The 16502-nt window shown below is 42.1% G+C and overlaps 1 protein-coding gene across 1 annotated transcript in view; it reads left to right on the top strand.

Moving 5' to 3' along the window:
• The first annotated feature begins 12306 nt into the window (after positions 1-12306).
• Positions 12307-16502, top strand: part of TMEM165 (transmembrane protein 165) — a 30708-nt gene continuing 26512 nt past the window's right edge. Inside the window, exon 1 of the mRNA XM_031434434.2 lies at positions 12307-12762. Within this exon, the coding sequence (XP_031290294.1) occupies positions 12562-12762 (201 nt within the window). The 5' untranslated portion in view covers positions 12307-12561. The remainder of the gene's footprint in view (positions 12763-16502) is intronic.

Here is a 16502-nt window from a genome sequence, read left to right as displayed (position 1 = left end):
AGTGTGCTAGACAGGATACCAGTAATGTTCTTTGCTCATCTCAAAGTCATTTATAATTTTTTCCTGAAACCACAGTCTCTCTGGATTTCTGCCCAAACCTAGGCCCTCTCCTTGGGCACTAGATTCTACCTAAGGACATTGGTTTGCCATTCTTCCTCCTAAAGATCATCAAATTTTCTGCCCTTTCTTGATCTTCCCATCAGCAGATAAATATCTTTTTAAAACCTAATCCTACTTCCCTCACCAGCTACCACCTGGTTTTTCTAGTGCCTTTGCAGCAAAACTGGAAAGATTTATTTGATTCTTACTAGCTCAGTGCTTTTCCTCTCACTGCTAACTCACTCCAGTCACTGTCTACACCTCACAGCTCCACCGACACTGCTCTGGAAAAGTCTCCAGCAGCCATGCTAAGTCCCGTGGCAGCTTCTCAGGATCCATACAAATGCAGCGCCAGTGACCAGTCACTTCACCTTGTACGTTAACTGACTCCAGCGCGCCACACACTCTGGGCTTTCCTCCTGCTTCCCTGGTCGTTCTTCCCAGGTTTCTCTGCTGATGGCTTCTCTTTATCCTGACTCCTGAACGTAAGAATACGCCAGTTCCCTGTTCCTACTCCTCTTCTCTGTCAATGGATGGTGACCTCATCCAGTCTCATGACTTTAAATACTATTTATATACAGACAACTTCTAAATATACATATCCAGTCTAGGGAGAGAGTATAGCTCAAGTGTAGGGCGCATGCTCAGCGTGCACAAGGTCCTGAGTTCTAATCCCCAGCACCTCCATTAAATAAATAGACCTAATTACCTCCTCCACTCCCCCCACCAAAAAAAAAAAAAAACAGCCACAATCATGATTTATATGCTTTAATATTTTTCCCTTCTAGGACCAGCTTCCCAGTTTGTCAAGTTGTTAAGTTTTGTTGTTGTTCTTGTTGTTTTTTATGTAAGAGGGACATAGCCTCTTAATTCAGATGAATTTTATTTGCAGTCCCTGGATTGCATTCTCTGGAATGTTTGGTAGTTTAGAATCAGAAGCACCTGATTGTATAAGGGTGTGTCAGAGTGAATAACATCTAAGTATGCCATTTTTGGCATGGATACTAATAAATTTTACTTACTCATAGAATGTAGAATTATCAAGATCAACAGGAATTTGCGGTCATGGATTGACATTAACTCTGGTTAGTAGAGGTTGGGAAAGATCCTGGCTGCCTGTAGACTGAGTGCTTATTACAGCTTCCCTGCAGAATCCAAGCCTGCCTTCCATTTTCATGACTCAACAAGGTCTGTTTTTATTACCATAAAATTCAAACTTTTATATAGCAAGTGGCACAAGAGAGCCCTGAGGGCAAGTACTTCTGCTACTTGATGGAGCAGCAGCACCCTGATTTGCCCACCCTAGGAGACAGTTTTTACTGAGAAGTTACAGGCAAAATTATAGAGTTTGCTCCTTCCATTCAGCATCTCCCATTGCTGATTAGATTTCATGAGTAAGCAGTCTTTCATAGTTAGATTAAAAAATCACCTTTGGAAATTCAAGGTAAAGAATAATGCCATCTTAATCTTGGGCCTAGTAAAGTATTAATTCCTCTCAGGAAACAAAGAAGAAAAAAATGGAAGTCAGTTATGAGATTTTCTTTCAGTCTGGGCGAAGGCAGAAAGGCTCCTGCCAAGCTCAGGAATTTTACGTGCAGGCCCATTTGGAGAAGGGGTACAGGAAACACCATGCTTACTAATGATATTCCTCATCCTGGATCAGAGTTTTTGCACTGACTTTGATCAGTTCCGTGCCTTATATGAAAAGATCACTGATCTGTGTCCAGGTCTTTACATGTTACCCCTCTGAGAACGGAAGAATAGCAATTTATTTATTCAACTGAATTTATCTAACATCTGCCTTATGCAAAGCACGGAGGTAGGCTCTGTGGCGCACACAGGGTTACATAAGACAAGATTCCTGCTCTCAGGGAGCACACATTTCAGTATGACGATGACACAGATTTATCAATCTCTGTTACCTTAAGTTAAGGTCATGGAGGAAATCCATCAGTGTCATCATGTCCCCTTCACCTCATGTTGTCTTCCTTACAGTTCAAATCCTGACGCTCGATAGACTGTAGGACCATATGCAGCTTGGTGAGCGTGCGAGCTGTGTGGTCTCACGGGGCCCTGCTCTCAGGAAGGCCTCATACATGGTTTAATCCTCTGCTGTTGCTGCCTCAAAAATCTTAATAATTTTATTTTTGTACTTGTGTTTAGTAAGTGACAACTCATGGGACAATGGAATATGCACATGAGCAGTGGAAGCACAACCAGAGGTGATGCGTACGTGTGTGCAGAGGGCTGGGCAGCACAGGTAACCCAGCAGGCACATGCATGCCTCAGAGTAGGGCAGGGCGCAGCCAGACAGCGCCTGGGCCTGCACAGCTGGGGGGTACGGTGACAGCAACAGCAGAAGCAGAGGCAGCAGTTGTGGCAGCCCTGGCTCCGCAGACCAGACAGGGAGGGGCCCTGCATGGGACAGCACCAGTATCAGCTTCCCAGCCTGACACTGGGACAGGAGCTGCTGGCACTCAGGCAGCAAACTGTTGTTTATCTATTTTATATATAGCGGTTAATTAGTATCTGCAAATTTCAAATGCCCAATTTATCCCTTCCCACCCCATTCCCCCTCATAACCATAAGTTTGTTTTTTACGTCTATCTGTTTCTGTTTTATAAATTTGTTCATTTATGTCTTTTTTTTTTAGATTCCACGTATGAGTGATATCATATGGTATTTGTCTTTCTCTTTCTGGCTTACTTCACTTAGAATGATGATCTCCAGGTCCATCCATGTTGCAGCAAATGGCATTATTTTCATTTTAATGGCTGAGTAGTAGTCCATTGTATAAATATACCATGGCTTCTTTATCCAGTCATCTGTCAATGGACATTTAGGTTGCTTCCATGTTTTCACTATTGTAAATAGTGCTGCTGTGAACATTAGAATTCTTAAAGGGTTTAGAATCTTTAGTTTTGAAAACTGCTGCAACATCATAAAGCAAATAATCACACACGTAGAAATAGAAATTAAATATAAAGATCATCACAGTCTACAGAAAAGAACACTATAAAGAAGATGTGGTATATAGACAATGGAATATTACTTAGCCATAAAAAGAATGAAAGTTTGCCATTTGCAACATGGATGGACTTGGAGGGTGTTCTACTTAGTGGAATAAGTCAGAGAAGGACAAATACTGAATGTTATCGCTTATATGTGGAATCTAAAAAGTAAAAGAAACAAATGAATATAACAAAACAGAAACAGACTCACTAACACAGGGAACAAACTAGTGGTGACCAGTGAGGAGAGGGGTGGGAGGAGGAGCAATGTATGGGTAGGGGATTAAGAGATACAAACTACTAGGAATAAAATAAATAAGATACAAGGATGTGATGTACAGCAGAGCAAATATAGCCAATATTTTATAATAACTTTATATAGAGTATAATCTATAAAGATATCGAATCACTCTGTTGTACACCGAAACTAATAGAATATTATGTTACTGAAGTCAACTATACTTCAATTTTTAAAAAACACTATTTTCATATGAAGGTTTGAATGAATCAGTTGTTAATAAGAAAGGCAATTAAATTTTTTTCCTTGTAATTGAAGACAGAATGACAGAAAGCATAAACTGGCCTTTTGAATTGTACTCAAATCATGAAGTCAATTTCCATTGCTTATAAAACCTCCATAAATTTCAGGAAACATTTTGTCATGTCTGAGGAAACATTAAAATGCTGTTATATAATTTTATACTTAAAATCAAATTTAGACTTACATAAAGCTAATTTGTATGAAAAATTAAATCTGTCTAGGAAAATATTTCTACAAGAATCAACACTAGAAGTACTAAAATTTATTTTTCAAAATAAGTAAGTAGAAATTTATGTTAGTGTTGTCACAGCCTGTAAAATATTCACAGCTGTATCAGCAGCAAGATCCTTTTCAAAATGAAAACAATCAAAATTTGTGATCTTGCATTTGCTAAGAGTGACTGATGTTAGCTTTCAGTCATGTCTACTGAAAAAGAAACTGTGTGAAATGAATTTCTTACCTGTTGAAAACGAAAATAAAATGATAAGTATCAATCTTAATGAATTTGCAGGCAGGTGAGCCAGAAAATTTTCATCGTCAATCTATCACATTAATAGACTATTGTTGTTTGTTGCATTATATAGAATTATGGCCCCCAAAATATTGTTTTTGTGGTTTTTAAGTTCATTGAGTTACCTATGTATCACTATTACCCCTATTACATTAGTACCTTTAACTATACTTTTTTTCCCTGCTTTTGAACAGGGGTCCCAGATTTTCATTTTGCACTGGGCCCAGCAAATTATGTCGGCAGCCCTGGTCAGGTAAGAGTATGACAGATTTTCATCACAAGCCATTATTGAAGACAGTTTGTAACTGTGAACGCTTAAGAAGTATATAAGAGAGTAAGAAATGCAAGAAAATGTATGTTGTTAATGTGTTCCATACAGAATGCGTTAGCTAGTAGGCATTTCATCTATATTAAGAGTAAAATATTGTCATTCTGTGAGCCAAAGAGCAGAATTTGGCATAAGGAAAAAAAATCTGTATTTGATTCAAAATAGATGTGACAAAAGATCAATTTGGGATAATGCTTCCAGTGGGTTGGCATCCTCATTAAAATTACATTTTTTGCCATACAAAGCATGAGTTTAACGGGGATAAACATACATTCAAATGAGGGTCAAACTGAGATACTTTATAAGGAGTAAGCCATCAGATTGTCTTATCAGCATTCTGTGATTTTCAAGCACGGAGAGCCATTTTTCCAAATATCAGACAAATGGCACCACAGTATGAGCTCCCCTTCTGTTCTTGGCTTCTTCAGAACTGACAACTTCCAATGGACTTCACTGTAGATACAAAATCACAATAGAGATGACTTACAGTATAGCACAGGGAACTATACTCAGTAGCTTATAATAGCCTATAACAAAAAAGAATATATATATGTGTAGCTGAATCACTATGCTGCACACCAGAGACTAATATAACATTGTAAATCAACTATGCTTCAAGAAAAGAAAAGAAAATGAAACATCAGGGAAAAGCACTGAAACTAGAGAAACCAAATTTGCTTCCCATAAAGCTAAGAAAGAACCACTTAATTATAATTGTTTTTTATTTTTATATGAAGATTGTTATATATAATGACTTTATTTCAGGAATTAAGAAACATAAAGGAGATGCATATTTACCCAAAACAGATTTAGTTCTATCTTCTTGACTTTTAGTGAAATTATGGATTTCTAAGTGATATAATTTGTGTATCGGTGCTTTTAATGGGCCCATTTTAGCCATTTCTAGTACCTATAATGTTAAAATAGACTGAGAAAAGCTGCAAGCATGTACAGGAATACAGAGAAAGACATCACAAACAATGTTTACAGAATTAGGAAAAACGATCGCAGTACATGTACCAATGAGAAAACCAATACTCATCGTACACAGAGTCCTCCAACAACTCAGCAACAAGACGATGCAGCAGGCCTCTGTTTTCCAGGCTGACTATCAAAGTCAGCTCTGAAAGACAAAAGCAAGTTAAAAAGAACTATCTGAGAGCGTGGGGGAATAAGTGGCTTCCCCTGTCCGGTGGTGCTTGGGGATGGAGTGACGTGGTATCAGTGGAAAAGCCGTGGGCTTTGTTAGCGAAAATGCCCGACCTGCCCCCTCACCCCTCCCTCCTGTGCCTCTCTACACCAGAATTTTGGAATTTACAGTGAAAATAATTTAAGGAGTTAGAGCAAGGTCAAAGAGAAGAGTTTGTTGTTTATCAGATGCCATCAACACAGTGGCAAAACAATACCAAAAACACACATACACAAAACCCCAAGACTAGCTCTCTATCTAGGCGTAGCCTCCCAGAAGGGACAGGGCTGCAGACCTGTTGTTATCACACATGTGTGACTGCAGTGTGTAGGGGGTGTAGTGGGTTGTTATGTTCTAGGTCTATAAACAACCACGCTCCTTGCTCTAACATGTAGAGGAAGGATTGCACACTGGCAGGCCACAGGCCAAACCAGACTCACAGACAGGTGTTCTTTTACTTGCACAGCTTTAAAAATGTTTTAATGAGTGACTGTGATGGTTAATTTTATGTGTCAATTTAGCAAGGCTAAATTGTTCAAAAACTAGTCTGGATGTTGCTGTGAAGATGTTTTGTAGATGTGATTAACATCTATAATCAGTTTACTTTTAGTAAAGGAAATTGCCCTCAATCATGTGGATGGGCCTTAGCTGATAAATTGAAGTCCTTTAGAGCAAAATCTGAGGTTTCCTAGAGAAGGAATTATGCCCCAAGAGTGTAATATTAAAATGTTGCCCGAGTTTCCAGCCTCCTGTCCTGCCCTAGGCATTTCAGACTTGCTGTCCCCCACAGTCACCTGAACCAATTCCTTAAAATAAATCTCTTTCTCTGCATGCATATATATATGTATATCCGCACAGGAAAGTTGGGAAATGTGACATGGCGGTTAACAGTCACCATGTAGCTAGGTTCTAACCAGTAAGATGTAAGCAGATATGCTCTGTGGTAGCTTCCGTGGAAGGCAAATCCTGTGTCACTTCTTCCAGCTAGTCCTCCATCCTGCTGCCTAGAACAAGCTGTTAGTGCTCTCGCAGCCGTACTGGGTCATGAAGACAAAGGCCATACCCTAGGGACAACAGAGCAGGAAGCTGGGGGAAGCTGGATCCCTGGTCACTGTGAAGATGCTAGAGTAGTTCTGAACTGCATCTCGCAGAGGAAGACATTCTTATCTAATTTATGATTTTCTGTTATTTAGTGGAATGTAACCCTAGTTTAAAAATCAGGAAATATCACATAAAAATTCCAATTCTGGCTTCTCCCTTGACAATTTGGCATATCTGCTAAACTTGGGGTCATGCTCCCATGTTACCAATTGCCTAGGGCAGGAGAATGGGTGCTTGCTTGTTTTAGACAAAGATGGAAACCCCACCAGGTTTTTCTCTTTTAAGTTCCTGAAAGCATTTGAGCTTGCTATTTCCTGACATGGCTGTTGGAGTTTTACCTCTGCAGTGTGATAGGCCCTTGCTCAAACTTTTTTTGTCCTCTTAGGCTGTTTCTCCAGCCACTTTTTTGGGAAATGGGCAGGATGGAAAATCATTGATGCCATCCTTATAACCTGCTGTCTTTCTCTCTGCATCACTTGCAGCAGGAACATTCCCAAATTGGTGCAGTCCACAAAGGAAGATGTGTCTGATGCTGGTGGAAACAGGCCTTCTCCTACCCTTGGAGAGACTACATCAGTCACAGTCCTACAGGCCTGCCTGTGGGAGGAGGGAGCAGGTCGCAGTGTCTGCAGACTTCTCATGGTGGGGAAACTCCACACTTACAGCTTGGGAGGAGGGGTACAGAGCATCTTCTATTCCATGGCTGCAACCTTTTTTCTCAATTTAAAGATCTTCTTCTAGTCTAATGAATTTGTGTTCCTCTCTTCCACATAATTTTGATCCAATTTCTCACTAATGCTAAAGTTTTATTTAGTGAAAGAGCATCACCCCCAGAATTCCTGCATTGACTTGACATGGCCTGAGGGGATTCCCCCTAATTTGGGCAAGGGGCTGAGGGGATGGAGGTTGGAGTCTCAGTTGCCGTCAGACCTAAATGGACCTGGCAATCACTGGGGGTAGGTTGGGGGAGAGTTGTTCTGACTTGAAGTGATCTTGGTGAAGTAAAGACTGATTCTTATCTTTGACTGTGAATGAACTCAAAGACAAAGACCCTTCAAAGCTGCTCAGGCATTTTGGGTGTGGAATGAGGTTAACCTTCAAAGGGGAAGCCACGACAAGATCAGAAATCTGTGTTTTTGAGCCAAACTATGTCTATGTCAGTGTCTAGACTTGGCTTTGTCTTTTCATTATGAGAACTGCATTAAACTCATAATGAGTCCTTCATATGTGAGTGACTTCTGTGGCCAGGCACTGTTTCAGACCTTGGGAATACAGTGAGCAAAACAGGTAGGATTCCTGCCCTCATGGAGCTCACATTTTAGTTAAGGGATACAGATAATAAATACAAGTAAACAATTAGATAATCAAGATAATTTCAGATAGTAATAAGTGCTATTAAAAAACTAAAGAACTTTTTTAAAAAACCAACTTAAAAGAAAAGGTGAGACAAAGTGATAAGAGGAAAGGGCGGGGGTCTAATTTAGATGGATAAGAAGGAAGTTTCCTCTTAAGGAAGTGATACTTACCCTAAATGACCAGAAGAAGATCTGAAAAAAGAGTGTTCTAAGAAGAGAAACAGCAAGTACAAAGGTCTTGAGGTGGGAGCAAACTTGGTTGGGCATGACACGTGAGGTAGAGAAAGCCAAGCAGTAAAGTCACACAGAAGACGGGTTTGATCACACAGAACTTTAACTCAGATGTGAACTTTATTCTAAGGGCATTCAGAAGCGATTGGATAATGTTAAGTAGGGGAATGAATGATTTATATTAATTTTGAAAGCTCTCCCTGGATGCTGGTTAGATTATAACTTGGCAAGAGTGCAAGCAGGTAGGCCAATCAGGAGTCTATTTTAACAGTCCAGGTAAGAACTGACACCTAGTTTGGACAAGGTTGTAACAGTGGAGATAGCAGTGAATAGATTCAGGATCTATTTTAGAGGTGGAGACAACAGAACCTGGCAGGTGGATTGGATCTGGAGTAGGAGAAAATGAGAGGAATCTAATAGGGGTCCCCTGGTCCCATCCACTGAGATGGAAGCCTGAAGAAGGAACAGGTTTTGGGAAGGAAATCCAGAGAAGTATTTGTCCCATGCTTTATTTGAAATGCCTGTGAAACATCTAGATGGAGGTGGCAAGCATATAGCTGGATAAATAAGAACACATGGAGCACATGTTCCACGTTCTTTTTGGAACTTTCAGCCCACTTGTGGAAACCTGGGAAAGTCCAAGAATGGGCCTGAAAGGGCATTCTGGACCAGCAGAGGTCCCCACGAGGTCCAGATCCCCATCATCTAAAGGGTTTTAGCACACCTGTGGGTAGCGGTATGCTTCATTTCACATAGTGCAAGTGCTTTAAAGAGTTCTACAGGTCAAGCAAGTTGTGAATTACTGTTTGTCATTAACTTACCTTTCAATTTGCCAAACACTTTCTTCTTAATGTTGAATTGTCTTTCATTGACTCTCAGTGGGAAGTTTTTGGTTTCTGCTTCCCCCTCTCCTTTCTTATCACTCCCTGCCTTCGCTTTTCTAACCAGCCTTTCCTCTGTGGACTGCTTCATGTTAAAAAGTTTAAATCCATCCTTTCATGTTTCTGGGGTGCAGGGAGAGGTCTCTAATAGAGCTTAAGAAATAGCTTACCTCTTCCCTACTTCTGAAAAGTTGAGGAAGAAAACAAAGAGTGAGACAGACAGGCTGCCACAAGTGACTTTAGGTCTGGTAGCCAAGTGTGCTGAGCTAATACTGAATTCCAGAATTACAAGCTGTCCCCACCCAGTTCCCAGCAGCTCTGGGTTGGGAGCAGGCAGGCCCCTGGGAGAGCGGCAGAAACTTGTTCTTCCCTGTGGGCTGCACCTCCCTAGAGGAAACAGGTGGCAGAACTGAGCCCAGTATGCTGTTACTCTGCCCAGATTTATTTTACATCATCAGAGGTGAAACAGTTAAGGCTCTGAGAGAAGCGAGGAAACAGTCCTCATGGAAACTTGGGGTGGAGAGAGGACTTTCTCCTCTAATGATAATGGAAACGTTCACCATTAATTGGCTGGTTTTATATGTTTGGCTTTTCAGTAAGTAGGACACTGTTAAGTTCAACAGGCAGATATCAAGCACAATTCTGCGACTTACTAAGTATAGTTTTGGGAAGGTTACTTGAGCTGTCTCAAATTTCTCATTTGTAAAAATGAGGATGAGAGTACCTGCCTTGTGAAATCATTCATGTAACACATTCAGTGCACTGCCTGGGTCAGAATAAACACTCAGTAAAGATTTGCTGCTACTATTACTACTGTAGTGGTGGCTATCACTGTTACCATGTTAGGAGATCTGTTAGGTGCCAAAGATATAAAAGATAAAAGACATAATCTTACCATCTAAAGCTCAGTAAGGAGGTAGGAATAAAAATATAATACAGTGTAATGCACATTAGTAAAGTTTTTTTTACCAGAAGGGTGCCTACCAACGATTACATTTTAGTGAGATTATACCTATGCAGGCCAGGACAAAAAAAAAAGCCGACTTGGAATTGTTGAGCTTCCCACATTCTTATTGGGTAGGAGTCAAGTAAGTGGCTCTGTTTGCAAGAAAGGTATCAGGAAACTGCCTGTGTTTTTAGGGTAGGTTTTTTATCCCCAAAGGAGTTAGTCACCAGTGAGGACTAGAACAATGATGGCTCTAAATCCTCAAGGTGGTGAAAGCCAGAACCAGCCCTGATTTAGCACTCCTGGGCATGGAAAGAGCTGATCCTTTGGAATCTGACACCTGGAGCCTAAACTGGCAGAGCTTGAGGGCACTTGGATCACGGTGACACTGGAATAGGCCAGAAGGGCCCCACTCTGGCTGAGATTCTGACGCGGCACTGACCCCACTGTGCAGGACCCCCATGAGGGCAAGGCTTTATCTCTATGTACTTTACATCTGCTAAAAAGCTTTGCTGCCTTGCCCCTGAGTCACCCCTTCAGTGGCTGGCGCATAGGCATCCTGCAGCTGTAAGCCGTAAGTCCTCATTGCCTTATCTGCCGAGGTGACTGGGAATTCAGCCAGGAGTACTTCCTGTTAGAGAGCTCTGGAGTGTGGAGGCAGGCCCCAGAAAATAAGCCAAGCACCTTCCAGGATCACGGATACGTGGTCAGTTTTGCCGCATTCACCCTCTGCTTCAGCCATTAGATCAAGCCACTAGATTCACGTTCAGGTACCTCTAAAGTATGGCAAATTCTGTAGGCATAAAAGAGAGGGAGTTGGAGGGAGGACAGTTCTCTATCACTGGTTTGTGAGAGCTCAAACATTTGCACCCTAGGGATGAAATGGGAGGCATAATAGTTGTACACCAACTGTGTAGGGCATCCTGGTCACTGACATAGTAATAGAAGCATGAATATGCTACAGCAGCATGAAGCAAGAAGTGGTAAGTTCTGTAAGAGGAGGTGTTGGGGGAAGACTTCTGAGAGGTCAGGCCTGAACAGGATTTGGAAGAATGAGTAGGCGTTTACAATGACAGAATAGAGGAAGTTAATTACAGACAGGAAGAACAGCATGGACAAAAGCTTTACTAACCCATGACAGCATGGTATTTTCAGTGAATTCAAAGTAGATTTATCCACTCTGCGACAGTGTTTTGGTGGATTCATTTCTTGTTCCAGTGTTTACTGATAACCTCCCTTAGTTCTTAACAAAGTAAAGGTTTATTATATGTAAATGCATATACAATATTTATAATAGTGCCTGCCACATGGTTAGCACAATCTTAGTCAAACTTCTGATAACTAAATAGCTCAGTTTTTTTTAATAAGATGTAAAAATTTTCTCAACCAACTATCCTGTTTTCTATTCCTGCTCCTCCAATCCCCATACTTCAAAAATCCTAGATTCAATTTCAAAAGCCAAATATTTTAAGAGGTCAGTTTAAGATAGGTGCGGCACAGACGCCTAAAACGGAAAGGCGCTGCAGGAAAAGGGTAATGTTAGTTGTTTTCGGTCTGGGGTGATTATAGGCAAACTGTCTAAAACAAGTCTTTAAAATTTTCGTCTGTTATTTTCTAAGTCCTGTTTCAGAGGTTTGTTTCAAATAATCGCATCTGGAGCCTCTAAGAACGTTGCACTCGGTAGATGGCCGCGCCGGCGGCGGCACGGAGAATCGGTGAAGCACTCAAGAACCGGCTAAGGTGTGGCCGTTCCCGCAGCAAGTGCCACGTAACCAGGGCACTCGAACTAATTTGACATCTAGGAAAGGCTACGAGAAGCGACAGGCTGGCCTGGATATTAGGGCAGAAGACTCAGGAGGAAACAAGGAGTAAAGAGCCGTGCAATTCTGGGACGGTGGGCAGAGGGAGAGGAAGAGGGTCCCATGTCGGGTGCGAGAAGGATGCGAGACAAGGAAGGTCACGCGGCGCCCGGTACCCGGGAGCGCCGGGCCCAATGGGAGGAGGGCGCGAGCCGCACCTCAACCTGCCGGATGACGTCACGACGCCGAGGCGGACGCCGGGCCAATGGGAGGCCGTCGCGGGCAGGGGCGGGGCCCGGAGGAATTGGGCTGGGCCGCACTGAGACAGTTGGAGGAATCGTGTGGCCACCGCGGGCGGGGGGAGAAAGAGCCGCCGGCTGCGGACGCCGGCCTGCCCTGAGCCTCTGCCGGCCCCGGCCACTTCCCGCATGCTGCCGGCTCCTCCCTGAGCGGCGGCGGCGGCGGCGGCGAGGCGTCAGGGACGCTCCTGGGGGCGGCTCGGGGTCGAGGCTTCCTGTCGCCCGCACTTCCTCTTGCGGCGCCGGTGCACGGCCGTCTCGGCCGGCGGGATGGCGGCGGCCAGGGGGAGCGGCCGTGCATCTAAACCCCGGTTGCTTCTGCTCCTGCTGGTTCCGCTGCTGTGGGCCCCGGCCGGGGTCCGGGCCGTTCCCGACGAAGACAGCCACCGGAACAAGGAACCGCCGGCCCCTGCCCAGCAGCTGCAGCCGCAGCCCGCGGGCGTGCAGGGCCCCGAGCCGGCCCGGGCCGAGGTGAGCGGGACGGGCCCGGGCAGGCGAGGCTGCGGAGCCGGCTGCGCCGGGTACCAGGCTCGTCGTAGCCAGAGCGCCGCCCTCGGCCCAGGCAGCCGGCGGGGGGAGGGAAGCCCGGTTGCGGCTCTCTGGGCTGGAAGACGTCTGAGTGCGCTTTCCCTGTGTCAGGCCTGGCCTTGCCTGTCTCCTTATGGGGGAGGGGAGGAGGGGAGCCGAACTAGGAGTCCGCTGTAAACCTTTAGTTCCGGAGGATAAAGATGCTGCCAAGGAATGGGCTTCTTGTTGATCAGATGTATCCTAGAGAGCTGGGAATGCTCATCATCCCAAGTGGAAAGTTTTTAACAGAGGGCAGCTGGGAGGCTTTTGGTATTCTCTGAGAATAACAACATCGGCCATTTCATTGTTGAAGCAGTTTATCCCATACTGTTTAGCACATTCAGCTTTGCACAACTCTCACTTTATTTTTTTTAACAAGTTCTCGTTTGCAGGAAGTAGCCTTTAGGAAAGCACAGGAATCATCCGTCTTTGACAGTACAGAGTGCTGCAGCGGTGTGGGACGCCAAAACTAAATTTATAAGTATACCAGAATCCTACATTTTGGTCTCCACTAAAAGATATTAATTAGCATCTAAATTTATGTTAGTAGAATCCCTTAGTCACTTATGTTCAAGATCTCGGCAGCGTTTTTTAAATGCTCTGTGCGCCCTGGGCTTTCTCCTCATTTCCAATTTGGACTCCTGAATTCAGGCCTTCTGTAGTCTCTTCTAATAGGAGCTCAAACCTCCCATTTCCACCCCAGGCTACATTCAGCCTGTCCCCATCTAACGAATCTTCCTGAACACTGAATTCCGTTTTACCTCTCAGAAACCTCCAGCGAGTTGCCCCGCACGCTGATTTCAGCCCAGCCTCTTCAGCAGGATGTGCACGTTTGTTGGTGTCTGGCTCCAGTCAACACCTCCAGGCTGTTAGCCACCACTCCCTTGCTCACTCATATGCTGTACTCAGACTTGCCATGTGCTCTCTCTCTCCAACAAAAACCCTTTTTAAATAAAAGAGCTTTAGTGAGCTTGAAGCCTACTGGTCAGAACTTTTCCCACCTTTCAAGAACCATGCGATATCGCCTCTTTGTGAAGGCTTCCTAAAATTTCCTGGCTGGAAGTGATTTCTCTCTCCTGCCTGTCACTCCTGGGCTCCACGGACCTGGCTCGCCATTTCCACTTCTGAAATTGAACTGACATGCTGATTCATGAAACTCATTGTTAGTGTTCGTCGTTTAGCCTGCTGTCATTTAACTCATTATCAGAAATTTATTTAAAGCTATAACTATTTGGGGTTATGTAACTTTCCAGGCTTTGCATTAAAGTTTTAGATAGTGATTTTTGAGATAAAAATAGTGGTAGGTATGGCTATTAATACCCTTTTACACTGCTATAAAAAATACAGCCATGTAAAATAAAGGCAGCAGTGTCCAGGGACCATATGTAAGTGTCTTAAGGATCCTTGTTTTTAAAATTGGGGATGTGAAGGGAAAGGGCAGGCACAGTGTAATACGATTTTTGTCTTTATTGTCTTGGTATTTCACATAACTTTTGTTATGGATCAAGTGGGGTTTTTTTCCCCTTTGCCTACTGTACTGCAGTATATTGGAAGAGATTTTTTTTTTTACATTTTCTAAACTGTAATATAAATATCATTTGCTTTTTTTGTCCACTTAGTGAAAGTTAAGATGTGGTCAGAGTTCCTAATTTAATAGTTCCTAATTTAATAGTCATTCACATAAGCAAGAGTTCAGCATAGCTGAATATCTGAAAGTTTCAACTCTTTAACTCTTTAGCTTTGCAACTACAGGCAGCAGATCTTTTAAAGGGGTAGGATATTTAACCTTACCCTTTCATGCCACTGAGTGTGGACTTCTGAAAATGGAGAGGGGAAAATCTCTCTGTTACTGGTAGGCATTTAAATGTAAGATGTATTATAAAAATGTAGCTGCATCTTATAGGGTGCGTTGAGGCAAGATTACTGAACTTCTAATAAGGCTTTCTACATTGATTTTTTTTTTTCCTCTATAATCAGATAAAAAAAAAGTTTGGGAAGTTTACTCTGAAGTTATAGTTAAAATTAAAACCATGAAAAAAGCACTGTGGATCACTGGGACCCTTTCATTTATGCAGTTTATGCTTCTAGTGACGTACTCAGTTTTTTTCTTCCTTCCCTGGGCAGAGTATGTAATACAAGAAGCATTCAGTCCCTTTAGTTGGGGGAGGTCAGATGGATTTAATAAAGGTAATTTATAATTTGCTGCATATTCTGGGAGGTCAGATGGATTTAATAAAAGTAATTTATAATTTGCCGCGTGTTCTGGAAGGCCAAAGGACCGCAGTTGCATTAACACTGTTGATAAAGCTACAGCAGCCTACCACCTGACCCAGTACCGATTCTCCTTACTGTATTTCTCCTTTACTGTTTCTTGGCATTTCTTTCATGTATTATCTTTTAACACGGAAGCTTTCCACACAATATTTTAAACATTTTTCCATTTTTATTAAGTTGCAATCCTGCTCCATCCAATCCAAACTCCTAATTCAAGGCTCTTTATGGCTGAGACTGAGGCCGTCAGGTGTGAAGATTCGTCTTACTCAGGGTTGCTGTGTCAGAATGAAATGATCATGATGTTACTGCACTTATTTGTTGGTGTTCTACCAGCAAAGCGATTCATTACAAATAAAAATCAGTGAAACTAAATACACAATACATTTCACATGTCAAAATGTATGAATACATTACAAAACAGTAACATTCTCAGAAACAAAGCTGTTAAACATTCATTAAAATAAAAATGTGTTAAATATATTCGAATATAAATTAACAAATAACATTCATAAAAATAAAATATTATTTTAAAAGCAACAAACTAAACCATCCACAAATAAAAGATATGAGTGAAAATTTATAATGAAAGACAATTTTAGTTTTTTATTTTAATGCAGTCTCTTAAAACCAAGTTTATCCATGGTGTCATTGTTTAAGTTACACATGTATTCTTGGGCACATTTTTCCAACTTCTGAGAAAGGTTTTTCTGACTTCACACAGTAAAATAATGGCAAGGAGACAGTTCTAAGCCAATTCTAAGCGTTTTCCTGTGACTCCTTTATCTTCAAATAATCTCACCTCTTGTATCGTAACTTTTGTTGAGGGACTTCGCTTTTTTTTTGCAGGGACTTTAGTCTTTTTTTTTTTTTTTTTGGTAGCAGGCTGTAGATTTTGTTTCAAAGAACGCATCTTCATCTTCTCTGATTTCTTTATGTGTAGATGGAAATTCCGATGCAGGTATGTGTGTCAATTTCAATACAGTCGCATATGTGTTCGTTTAAACTCTACAACTAGAATAGGAATGATTTTTTTCATTGTTAATTGTCATTTTCTTTCTTCTCCTGAAGATCATGGAAGAATAAAGGGCTACTCTCTAAATGAGGGAGTTTTTTCAACATTTTTCAATTTGGAGCTAATTTTAACTTTAAAGAAGAGTTTTATTCAGGAAGGTTTTTTTTTTTTAATTATAAGTTGTTGACCCTACTCTCAAGATGTAAATACTTTGGGTTTCAGACCCAAAATAAAGTGCTGAAAGAGTGGCCTTCGTACTAAGGAAAACACTGTATTTCCTCACTTTCTGTAACACTGTGTAATTGAACAGTGGAATGCCAAAACTGGAATTACAGTCACTGCGTCTGACCCTCCTGTA

The sequence above is a fragment of the Camelus dromedarius genome, chromosome 1, assembly GCF_036321535.1.
Source record: "Camelus dromedarius isolate mCamDro1 chromosome 1, mCamDro1.pat, whole genome shotgun sequence".
NCBI classification, from domain to species: domain Eukaryota; kingdom Metazoa; phylum Chordata; class Mammalia; order Artiodactyla; family Camelidae; genus Camelus; species Camelus dromedarius.
This window is presented reverse-complemented; position numbering and strand designations above follow the sequence as displayed.